Source organism: Anoplopoma fimbria, chromosome 21, assembly GCF_027596085.1.
Source record: "Anoplopoma fimbria isolate UVic2021 breed Golden Eagle Sablefish chromosome 21, Afim_UVic_2022, whole genome shotgun sequence".
NCBI classification, from domain to species: Eukaryota; Metazoa; Chordata; class Actinopteri; order Perciformes; family Anoplopomatidae; genus Anoplopoma; species Anoplopoma fimbria.
In genome coordinates this window covers 10,700,624-10,713,526 of record NC_072469.1, presented here as the reverse complement: position 1 = coordinate 10,713,526, position 12,903 = coordinate 10,700,624, and the positions used below count along the sequence as shown (strand labels likewise).

General features: G+C 38.9%; 1 protein-coding gene across 1 annotated transcript in view; it reads right to left on the bottom strand.

Moving 5' to 3' along the window:
• Positions 1 to 6,931: 6,931 nt before the first annotated feature.
• si:dkey-225n22.4 (collagen alpha-1(XXI) chain) overlaps positions 6,932 to 12,903 on the bottom strand; it is a 54,652-nt gene continuing 48,680 nt past the window's right edge. The window contains exons 28-32 of the mRNA XM_054622813.1: positions 11,948 to 12,094; positions 11,628 to 11,682; positions 9,037 to 9,231; positions 7,546 to 7,623; positions 6,932 to 7,119 (exon numbers count right to left, since the gene is read on the bottom strand). Of these exons, the coding sequence (XP_054478788.1) occupies positions 6,932 to 7,119; positions 7,546 to 7,623; positions 9,037 to 9,231; positions 11,628 to 11,682; positions 11,948 to 12,094 (663 nt within the window). The remainder of the gene's footprint in view (positions 7,120 to 7,545; positions 7,624 to 9,036; positions 9,232 to 11,627; positions 11,683 to 11,947; positions 12,095 to 12,903) is intronic.

Sequence of the window (12,903 nt, the reverse complement as noted above, 5' to 3'; positions counted from 1 at the left end):
TGTATTGCCCATTACATCACTTTGTATTGTATATCTAAATTTTTGAAAATACAATTTTGTATCCTGTTGTTTTATTAAAAGCTCCTAAGGGCATTTTTGGTAATAGTTTTATAAGGAAATCATAAATGCATTTGACCCTCCATCTCTTGGTAGATAATAAAAGAGCACATTCAGTGCAGAACCTCAGGCATTGTCAACCTGCAGTTAATGGAGTGACCTTGGGGAAACAATATTCAACGTAATTTCTGCAAAAAGTAGATCTCTTATTTTCTGGTGAACTATGTATATAGTGCCTGCTTGTGCCTCCGCAAGGAAGCTCCAAAATGATCTGAGAAAAATGTAAAAAAAAAAAAATGAGTGTTTATTAGGTGAAATTTCTATAGCACAAGCAAAGGACCAGTGCTATGCGTGGAGGTGAGCCCAACTATATCTAGTTTGTACCGCTCCACCTCCCGCAACAACTCTGGTTCCTTCCCCGCCAGAGAGGTGACATTCCACGTCCCTAGAGCTAGTCTGCGATGCCGGGGGTCAGCATGCCCAGGTTCCCACCCCTGCCTGCCCAATGCCTATCCCTGCGGGTGGTTGGCCCACAGGGTGGCGGCGCGATGTAGATTTTTCGGGCTGGGCCCGGCCACGAGATGCTCGCCAGCGAGCTCCCCTCACAGGTCTGGCTCCAGAAGGGGGCCCCTGTTTCCCTTTTCCCTCTTTATTGGCTGATTCATTAGGGGTCTGTGAATTGCTCTTAGTCTGACCCCTCCCCTGAGACCACTTTGCCTTGGGAGACCCTACCAGGAGCTATTGCCCCCGACAACACAGCTCTCGGGATCACTGGGGCACACAAACCCCTCCACCACGATTTATTGGAGGAGACAGAACCTTTATGGTGTATAATATGCTGACAGTATCAAAGAAGACATAGCATAGCCAAGTGTTTGTCAGATTACATATTTATATCAGATTTGTGTGACAGATCCCTTTGAATAAAGCTGTCCAAAACTTGCACTGACTGAATATCATTTTGAAAAATGCAATCAGGAAATCAGAGAAAAGTCGTTGTTATATAATTAAGGTTTATTTCAACATAAAATAATTATACAACCAAACTGATAACGCAATGTATTTGCAAATAGTACATAATTTGTATAAAAATAACAGCATTTACCAGCAGTTATGGATATTAGACATTATGTTAACTTTGAAAAGATTATGAATTGCATTTTGAATATATTACAAATACAGAGGATACAATTTTTTTTTTGTTTAACCACTTTAATCTACAATAATAAAAGAAATAACTTTGTAAAACTCAGGTAAGAATGCTAAAGATGAAAAATCTCGTCACCATCTGTACTTGAAAATCTGCTTTCACACAGCATGGATTGTTCTGCAGTGAAAAAGGTTACTGATAACATGACACCCATGTGGTAGGTGTCAATTCTTCAAAAAAGTTGGAGAACTCTCAGATTATAAAAAAAAAAGAAAAGTCTGAAAGCAGCAGAGGCCACAGTATCCTGACTTTTAGTCTTCCAGTATGAGTCAAGCTCCAAAAATGCTGGATCTTACTTTTACCATAATACAACTAAAAGGATCTGTCATCTGGTAAACTCCCATGTCTATCAAATACAACACCCCTAGTTGATAGGACACGTTTTCAAGTTGAAATATCTAATGGTATGGGTCAAGCTCCAGCTGGATCCTAAATTCCCCATAATGCATCTGATGACAGCACCTTTCATTAGACCCTTTATTCATCCTGTTTGCTACTCCACAACTCAAGTTTTTAACACAAGTTTCTGTTAAAAAACTAAAGCCAAGGCCAAGACCAGCCCGATGAGATTCTAGGGGGATTTTTTAAACATTGTTAAGCCCCCTCCCCGCCAAAAGTTTATTTTTAAACTGTTTTCACAGTACTAGTTTTTTGAAGAGTAAATTTAACCTTTAAATTTAAATTAAAAAAACGGCCCTACCTGTAAAACATTAATCATGCTTCCACTATTCCAAGCAAAACAAATGAAAGACTTTGACAGAAACCAAATATTTCCATTATAAACCTTTTGTCAATACCCTGACATAAAAGAAAACTCAGGCATGTTTTTGGTCCTATGATGCCTAAATATTCATCCATATTATCTTTAACCCCTTATCCAGGTGTGTGTGTGTGTGTGTGTGGGGGGGGGAGGCTGGAGTCTTTCTTATTTGACATTGGGCGAAAGCAGGGTTAACCCTGGACAGGTTGCCAGCCTATCGCAGGCCTCATATCAATAGACAGATAGAGACAGACAACCATTCACACTCATATTAACACCTATGGAAAAATTCTAATTCATCATTAACCTATGTCTTTGGAGTCTTGAGAACCCAGAGAGAACCCCCGCTGACACATGGAGAACATGCAAACTCCAAATTAATGACATTTCCATTTGGTTGTGTTTAAATTTCCGCATTAAAAACTGTCTAAAATATAACTGGGAGACTGTCAAGAAATGAATGCTTTCTGAGGATGAACCCATGACATTCTTCATTAAGTTTCATCCAGCACCACCCTCAGACCATAATAGATTGTTTTACACCATATAAGTAACAATTTAATGTACATATATTTGTGAAACTTCTTTAGCACAAGCAAAATGTATAATTTGGCAACATACAGCAAATTTGTGTGATATCCTCATGCATTAAAATCATATTTCTATTAACAATTTGAAAAAATAAGCACTGCAAAATCAACAATAGTAAGAAACAGTAGGAAATTCACTCTAAAATCCCAATGCACATCTTGTTTCTTCTCCCTTTTTAAGACTTGAATACACTCCAGCTCACTGCTCTTACGGCAGTGATACTTTAAAAACCTGTCAGGCTTAACTTGACAAGTGCACATTTACAGTTTGAGACTAACAAACAGTAGTCTGGAAACAGGCATTCTGAAGTCTGAACCCAAGAGAGAGGTTCTAACATGTTTGTTACTCTAAAAGGCGTTTAGAAGGGTTCCAAGTCTTTGATATGTTTTTCTTATCAGTCCTCAACATACATGAAATGTTGAGTCTCTCATCTTGGGAAACTGGGTCAAGAGCAATTTCCCATAAAACAAGAAATACTTTCTGTAAATGGTGATGGAAAAAACAGTCCTCTGAATCTGTGTAAATATATCTGCCAAATCTTGTCTCGCATCTTGTTGTTAAATCTCGATCTGACACAGCTTCTCTATTTGGCTTCATGGACCGGGGGGCTTTACTATGAAGCGAGTTCAACATTAACAGGTTATCTTTTGGTTGTCTGGCTTAACTAACCCCAATGACCAAAATTTTGTATCTTATAATCATCCAAAGTACACATTAAAAGGAACCGAAGCAAAGTAGCACAAGGCGGGACTCACACATGCTCAAGAAACTGACATACATAGAAGAATATATGATATGAATATATGATAAAATATGTATAGTGATGGCCGTTTTACTCTGCTTCAGTTTCAGCTGAAAGAATCAGGCTGCATTCGTGCAATAAAAATATATCTGTAACATTAATTTAGAAGAAGACACACATGTAAATATAGTCAGATTTATCGTGCTCTAGTACATCGAGCTCTGATTGGTCAGTAGGTTGTACTTCTATACAAGTTGATTTCTTATCAGGAACATGACCTGCTCCGGAGCAGGTTAGGCATTCAGCATCAGTTACCATGGTGATCTACCCCGGTTAGTAGTGAATCTCTATCATAAAACTGAAAACCCAGGGTTAACCTGAAGTTACCTCGCAAGCCCCAAATCCTGCTTTGTTGTTCAGTGACTGGACACACAGCTTATTGGAACTCCTTTTGCTGAGAAAATTGATTTTAGATGGAACATATAATGGAGCCCATAGTTTTAATTATCCAACCAGCTTAAAACATGTTAACATAGAAACGCTAACATGTGCTCTGCAGGAGTCATATAAAGCATTGACAGATAATTGCAGAAGATAAATCTACCCAATCACATTGTGAGCTGTATAACTCTATAACTTCACAAAAGTAAACACGGTGAGACAGTAAAAAAACAAAACACTGAGTACAAGCAGGGAAAGCAGCTGCTGAACTGAATGAGAAAAATACATCATAGAAATCTAAACGTTTTGAAGCATATCCAAGCAACCAATCATACGACAGCACCCTGTAATATAATAAGTGCCTCTTGGTGACAGAAGAAGCTGTGTCCAAAAAATAAATAATCCTTTTTCACTCAGACACTTAGTAATCATCCTAATTTTTCATCATCACTTACAGGTGTATAGTCGCACAACCGTAATGCAGCTGAACATTTTATAAAAAGTTACAACATAAGTGTGAACATAAAACATAATTTGAAGCAAAAAAAATTTGAATAACAGTTAAAAAGGTAAAGGTACAAAACGATGGTCATTATTATTTCAAGAGTGAAGGAACAATTCTTCCCATAAACCATTGGGAATGGCGACTCACGCCTCCAGAAACTCCAGAAACACTTTTAACTATCCACTGTCGATCTTTTTTTGGGAATATATGAGAAAGATTCCAATCCAGGAGCAGAGCGCCATGTAGCAGCACATATGAGCACACACCCTTAGTAGCCGTTTGCGGATGCAGTAAACATTTCCAGCTCAAAAAAATTAGTCAATGCTTTTCCACTTAAGAGTGTGGTCTGTACTTCCCCATTAGCATATACCATTGTTTCACAATCTCATAGCTCTAACTTGGATGGTTACACATTATGGCTTAATTCAGAATATGAACAGGATTTTCTCTTCAGCTAGACTCTTGCATCATGAAAATGTGATGCATTGCATTGTGGAATGTTAGCGGACAGTAACACTCTCTTAACTTTACACACTTCTTTGAGGGCTTTCTGTAGTGGATACATTGACACACACAGATACAATGTTGGCCAGGATTACTTGCATGTTAGAGTTATGTCAGTCAGTTTCTACTTTCTCTGTACTGGGCCGTTTACTCCTCCCTGTGTTTTATTGTAAAGACGAGTAAGATGAGGAGAAAGAGCAACCAGCAGGCAAGCTCATTTTGGCCTTCTCAATACAAATGGTATACCACAAACTCTCAAATAAAAGCCTGTATTTAAATAATCAAATCATCTCAGATTTCATACTCACCACTCAGGGTTTCTCTTTAAAATAAATATTGTTTTCTTTCATTCACTTATACTCAGCTGTTTTTCTGAAAGTGGTTAGGTCACAGTCAATGAAACTCAACATTTACTGCAGATGTTTCAGAGTAAAAGCCTTGCAGGGATGTTGTGGATAACCTCTTTGAGACGCTGGGAAGTGTTGCGTTTCACTGACGGTAACCTAACAGTGGTCTCAAAAAAGCTAAATTAAAGTGTTTGGAACTAACTGATGCATTTGTGTTTTTGTTAGAGAAGAGAGTGCTTGGTATCACATTACTATTGTACTGTACTGATGGACTTAATGCTGTGAAATTTTAATTTAACTGAATTCTTTGAGACAGGTACAGTGGAAGTGGATAAAGTTTTTAGTTTGAGCAAAAAGCTTTTTTTCCTTAAAAACTTGAATTTAAGAAATGTAATACAATATGAAACCAAATATAAGCCTGCATAAAACCAATTATTGAGAATTTACTGTAACCCACACACACACACAGAAAAGCAATGCAAAATTAGTCTAAATACTATTGGCAAAAAAAGAAAACAAACATAATTGGTTAAAAACAGACAGTGACAGCGTTATTATAACAAGTGTGTCACAGTGATGGATTAGCACAACCCTTGGTGCTCCTTAAACAATAGGTGATAGAATGTGTTTTTCCACCAGGAGGTATTACATGTGAGATGCACTGGAAGAAGGCTCACAGTGCACTGGAAACCAGCAATGCTGTGGTTGGAGTGATTTCAACAGAGTTCAACAACTTCTTCTTCTAACTGCTTGTTCTAACTGTTAGCCAACCTTTCAAAAGATTATCATACGGAAATTGTGTGTCCTGCTCTTTCATTGTGACATAACCCCATGCATTATCTAGAAGTGGACTGTACTTTTCACATTGTTTGTAGACACAATCATTTCTCTCAGGCAGATCTGCAAGACAGGAATAATCTCACTGCTTGATATGAACCTCAGTTGGAGAAGCAAAGGGAACAAAACTTTCAAGCACAGCATGAGTTCTAACTCCCATCCTCTTCTCTTAATAATATGCATTTTATTTTTATTTTAATGAATTTAAAGAGACTTGGTCTGCTTGAGATTTGCTCTCCGTCAGAGATCTCATTAAATGTTTTGCCACATGAGCTCACATAGGAAAGCCCAACTTCTTATTAGGCTGTTTAAAATGCATAAAGACTTTTTATTTCATTAATTTAATATTGTAAATATAGTTTAATATTTGTTTAAATTTGTTGAGGAGATACGTCTGTTTTCGGTGCATGCATGTTGCATTAAAAAGGGATGTGACTGTAGGTCATGTTGGCCTGTTAGGATCATGTCTTGTTAGAAAAGCCTTCAGCAACATTAAATTAAACATGAAGAGTTACTCAGGAGAAAGAGGAGGTAGCTATTTAGAATGTAATTTTGCTGTCATGCTATTGACACCAAAACCAACACAACTCATTTGGTGCTCATCTGACTGAAACACACCATCTAAACATGTTTTTAGAAACTTAGCAAGTTTAAAAGTCTATAAAGCCCTGTTAGCCTGGTATCTCGGTGAGCTAGGTGGCTAGCCTGCTGACCGTCTTTAAGCATGAATTCTATAATTATGAACCAATGCCCTGCCTGTTTACTTTAAGTTAACCAACGAGGTTATTTCTGCCTACAGTGTAGCTGTTCTCCACACACACTTTTTCATGAAGAAATCAACAGTCACACACATCGCAGAAAATCAGTGATACAGTAAATCGCTTCCTCCAAACACTCGGATGTGTTTCATAGCAGCCCTTCCCACGCTGCTATGTTGTCAGACGTTGGGTCCTTTGCTATAATGGTCCCTGAGGTTGTAGGTCTGGTAACACATGGAAACATCACAAACCCCTGGAAACCCTGGGTTGCCCCGTTTACCGGGTTCTCCTGGTGGTCCAGGCTTTCCAGGAATACCCTGGCTTCCTGGATGGCCAATTCCATCGAAACCACGAGGACCCTGAATCCCTGTAGTGATATGGGAAGACAAAAAAAGAAGAAAAAAATAGGTCCAACACAGCTGTTCCTGATATTTCTGCCTCATGTATGGCAAGAAAGTTCCATTAAATTAGCCCATCTTTCAGTTGAACTAAAAATAGCACATGGTGGATCATAAATTACATTTCCTCATGAATTAATAAGCTATTTTAGCTTCCAGTCTGTAACTTTCCCTCACATATCCCTCACCCCACCTACCAAGCTGTCACTAAAAGTACTCATTGAAAATTAAGTACAAACAGGGTCCAACCACATATTTATTAAAAATGCAAGAGCCTTGATGCATTTTTGTTAAAAATGCACGGATCTGAAAGGTCAGATGCCAGAACAGGTAGATAAAATAGCTTAATGGGTGAGGACATTTAAGGAAACATTAAAGATGGGCTTTCTACGTACCTGGCTGTCCAGGTGGTCCTGGAGGTCCATGGTAACCTTCTCCTTTACTGCCTTTGAGCCCTCTCGGTCCCATGTCACCTGGGGACATAATATGTCTACTTTTTAAAACAAAAAATAGCTTCTAAAACATTAGAACAAATATCTCTCTGTCTTTTCACCACCCGTGACTTTTGAAATGCAATGATTATACCTGTGTCTTGGTGTCCTCGTATTTTATTTTATTTATTTGTTGCTTTTTTTCCTCTTTTTTAAAGTTGAATACAATAATAATATAGATGAGCTGTCAGATTGAGAGCTGCAGGAACGTAAAGGTTATGTTCCTTGTAAAGCAGCTGTGTCCAGTCCGGAGCTGAGGGAGAGGCTGCAGGCTTTATGACGACATAAAACTACAGCAATGTCTCTCACTAATTCTGATACTGATTATTTTTGTACCATCTGGATTTATTTAACCTTATTTATTTAAATTATCTGAAGCACTTATTCAAAGTTTTGATAACATTTATATTAACTATCTACATGTAGCTTCAGTGCACAATGAATTATTAGACAAAATTCTAACAGGTTTAGGTTTTTAATATATACATGAAACCTTATATAAAGTTTCTGTGCACGGTGGGGCTTTGAGCTAAATGCTATTAGCATTTAGACAAAATGACAAAGCTAATATGTTGATGTTCAGCAAGTTTCCCAAGTTCACCATCTTACTTTAGCATGCTGACACTTACTTAGTACTGAGAATGTCGTCAGTTTTGCAGATGTTTGGTCATATCCTAAGTATTGGATAGATTTCAAATTTGACCAGATGATGGAGCTGGATGAACAGTTATGACATCTCCAAAGTGATTACAATTAATTCTGAGAGGAAGATGGATACCTGTACTAAATGGAATGGCAAGAGACCTCTCACTTAAAGTGTCAACCTTCTGGTGTTTCTGGATGGAATGTCAGGGGATCACTGGAGTGAATATGATTCATCATCAGGGAACCATGCATGTTTGTAATAAATGTTTGCCAAACTGTCTACAAAATTAAAACTTTGATCTGCTTGGGGCACTAAAGGAACAGTCAGGGGACTTACAAAGTTAGTAGGAATATACCTTCTTGGCACCATGAATGTCTGTACAAATTGTCATTGCAATTGCTGTTTATGTTATATTATATATATCATAATGTTTCAGCCTGACAAAAGTGATTGAATGAAAGACAGGCCAATCAAGATTGCTATCGCCGAGCCGTTGGCATTGTTATAAAGCCTTTGTATGAAGTCTGTGACTTCAGCCAGCATTCAGCTGGGGAATGCTTGATTTAAATTGTTGATGAAAGCAACGGTAAAATTTGTCCTTCTGTGAAGTCGTGTTATTAATTATCCTGTTTTCATCAGAGTAAAGACACTGCCCTTACAGATGGTCAGACACCACCATCTTAAAAACATTGAATACAGATATCATAACTTGTTGATTAATCCCTTTAAAGAAAATCTATCTCTTTCACCTTTCAGGCCAGAAGGACCGTGCATTCCAGAAGGTCCAGGGTAACCGGGAGTGCCCCTCCTGCCAGGGTAACCTGTAGTACCCATGGAGCCTTTGGGTCCCGTTGCTCCTGGCTCTCCAGGAGGTCCCTTCACGCTCTGGCAGGGCTCACACTTAGCTGGAGGGACCAAGGTCTGGAGCAGTGCTGGGAGCTGATCTGCAGAGCAGAGCCAGAAAGTGCTGAGTAATCCAGTACTATATTCAATATAATATGAAAACTACTTTCACAACAGAGTGTGACCATATAATACAGTCCCTAAGGGATTTTAAGATTCTCTGGACTGTTAGGTGCCCTAATATTGGAATCCGTAGCCAATCAGGAGCCTGTTTCTTACAAAGATATTGGGTCCTTTCCGGTCAACTAAATATGCTCCCTCCCATCTATACTCCTCCAGCTCATTACCCTGAAATGGATCAAGGTTGACCATCATTGAGGATGTTCCACATTGAGCTACGCCCATCAACTGGCCAATATATTAGCTGATATCATTGCAAATTTCTGTAGGGACAGGAATAACATATAAACTACCATATCTGCATGTAATCAGTATGAAAATTCCTTTTTTGCAACTTTGTCTGATTTTGCTTCCTAAAATAACTTTATTGTTCTCCAATAAATTCATCACTGCTCATTTAGGCAAAGTGAGGGGGTTCAAATATTTTTCATCCACAGCATCAATCTTATATCATCAATTCACAAACCAGTTTTAGATTTTGATTAACTACAGCTATAATCAATTCTGGAGCAACAGACATAATCTATGTGCATCAAGCATGCTGTGATTTTTATAGATCTGCATTTATCAAATAACTGTATTTATATTAGTCACATTACTATTATTATTCTCTGTACTATTACGCGTATTGACTTGCTTCTACCCTGGAGTCTTTGTGCTTTCTCGCTTCACAGGCTTCTATAAATCGTGGCTGTACCTGGACCGTGGTCGTGCCTCCTGCTACGGCCCTGCTGACACCGACTGCTACCACCATTATTATTACTAGTCACGTTACTATTACTATTACCTGTACCATTAAGCATTTTAGCTTTACTTCCACCCTGAAGCTCTTTTGCTTTCTCGTTCTGCAGGTTTCCATGAATCATTGTGGTACCTGGACCGTAGTCGTGCCTCCTGCTGTGACCTGACTGACACCCACTGCTACTTCGATTATTATTATTAATCACATTACTATCCCTATTTCATAATTATAATTCTACTATAATAATTGCTGCTGTTATTATAAGTAGTCTTATTATATGAATCATTTATGTCATATACATTGAATGTGTTGTAACTCTGTTATGCTGTTCATTCTGTACACATGACATCTATTGCATTCTGTCCATCCTGGGAGAAGGATCCCTCCTCTGTCGTTCTCCCATAGGTTTCTTCCTTTTTTCTCCCTGTTAAAGGGGTTTTTTGGGGGAGTTTTTCCTGTGCCGATGTGAGGGAAGGACAGAGGATGTCGCATGTGTACAGATTGTAAAGCCCTCTGAGGCAAATGTGTAATTTGTGATTCTGGGCTATACAAAATAAACTGAATTGAATTGAATTGAATATTACAAATAGAACAAAATGACAAAATGTAATTGAAAAAAGACAACGTTTTATATTGCTTCTGGTTTTAAAGCAAAAATGTACCTCAGCTCTATGGAGCGTTTTGGTGTCTTTCAGCTAATTGTTTTGGTCTGTCGGCCTGAAACTTTACTGTTAACTCTCAACGCTCGTTCACATAGCCGGGCCGGCACTTGGCCTCCGCTCTCCATAGCGCCAATCTGGCGGTTACAGCTAGTTGTTTGCACTGTTCGTGTTTGTTAGCACCAATAGCTTTTAGCTGCCGGCTAACCTGTCGTCATATTGAGACCTGCCAGGAGGCAATAGATGTGCTCCTATTTTTTGTATAGAGAACCTTTAACGTTGTAAACTGTAGTCAATGAGCCATGGCTTGTGAAGGCTGCACAGAATGCTATCGTTTCTTTATTCAAACTTTGTTAATATTTAATATGTCGCATGCATGTCAGAATTCTTCAACTTCACCACTGCACGTCCTTGAGTCCACAGCAATACACCCAGTAAGTGTGAAGTTGAGCGGATAAGCGGTTCTAAGGATATGCGAAGGACACACACACAAACACACACATACATACACAATCCTTGCTTTATAGTTAGATGTGATTCCTGCATCCTCTTGCAGCTATGACGCGTGCAGGCTGAGGAAAGGAAAGCAAGGCGTGTAAAAATGGAAAGCACCCATAGTTTTGCTTGATTTGCTTTGGAATAAGCCTTAAATCTGCAAAGACAATGGGATGTACTCTTGCCAATAAAGGTAAATAACTGAAATTACCATTGATGTTGGGTTATTTAACATTGTGCTACTCTTCAATAATTACTTCAATTGTTCACCAGATATCCCAGTTTAAACATAGTTTATGATAACCAGATCAAAGGAATTACGTGAAATGTGCAACACTACATCTGAGACGGCTGTTAGCAGCATTCGGTGTGTGATGGGTTGGTTGTTTCAGACCAGAGCTTAAAACAAACAAATACTTACTACGCAGAACATCAGTGCAGAGCTTTAGAAGATAGTCATCTGAGGGTGGCTTGCCCTGCAACACACAATTACACTTTGATTCAGCTGAATCCACTGTGGAACTGTGAAAACAGGCTCAACCTGTGATTGAGTGTGCCTGCAGATTTACAGGAACTTCCTAATGCTCAATTTTCTGTCTTCACATTGCCCACAGAAACTGACAGCAAATATAACTGCCCCAATCCAGGCAGGAAATCACTTAATGTGTCCTATCAGCCAATTTTGTCTTGTCTTTTTCTTTTATCTGCTCAGAGGACATGGTCTGAAGGAAGTTCACTCACAGGTTTCCCCGGATATCCTGGTTGACCCGGTTGGCCCGGCACACCGTCCTGACCAGGAAATCCCCTAGGACCAACAGTACCCATGTGGCCCATGTCCCCTTTCTTTCCTTCAAGCCCCCTGTGGCCTGAGTCACCTGTCATTCCTGTCTGAGTACACAGAAGAGAGGAGAGAAAGTTGAGAGCATAGTTTGTAATTACTGACTAAATTATGTTATCTCACACGAGTATCAGCTGATTGAACTGGACATTGCTTAAAAACCGTGAGTAGTGTCATGTGTCAAGTTTTTCAGGAGTAAGAACAATTCAGTATTTAAACAGTTCAGTTTATCCTCCCAAAGCCAAGAGCTGTATAAGGGTCAGTGTGTTTGTCTGCTCCAATGCAAGTCGCAGTCATTAGCATGTCCTGCTAACTAGATTACTACCTACTTCACAGTAATGTTACTGTGATGTTACTACCAACGTTTAAAAAATCCTTGTTCACAACAAGCACATCCACTGTGTAGTATTTCCGGACTGTGTGGAAGACGGCCCTGGATGCTAACAGAGTAAGCTAACGTTAGTGGGACAGCATTGGAGGGGGAATCCTGTTTGTAAAAGATGGCTCAACTGCTTGGTGATAGCATTACCTGGTTGTTCCAGCGATCTTCTGCATCCCCGGGAGTAAACGCTCTAATGTTTCTTTTAATCCCACCTCCCAGACACTCGCTCTTCGCTTATTCACATGAGCAGCTGCACAAAAATAACTCTTGATTTGGCTATTGTTCATTTCAAAACTTTCAGGACCAAATTATTTAAATACTGTCTATTCAAGTGTTCGCACTGGGAGGTTGATTTACATTTGTTTCATAAATTACCTGCTGACTTACAGATGTCTTTTTTCCAATGCAAGTCTAAGGATAAACTATATTTGTTTTTTTATGAAAACAAGCACTCATTATTTCTAAAAATGACTAAAT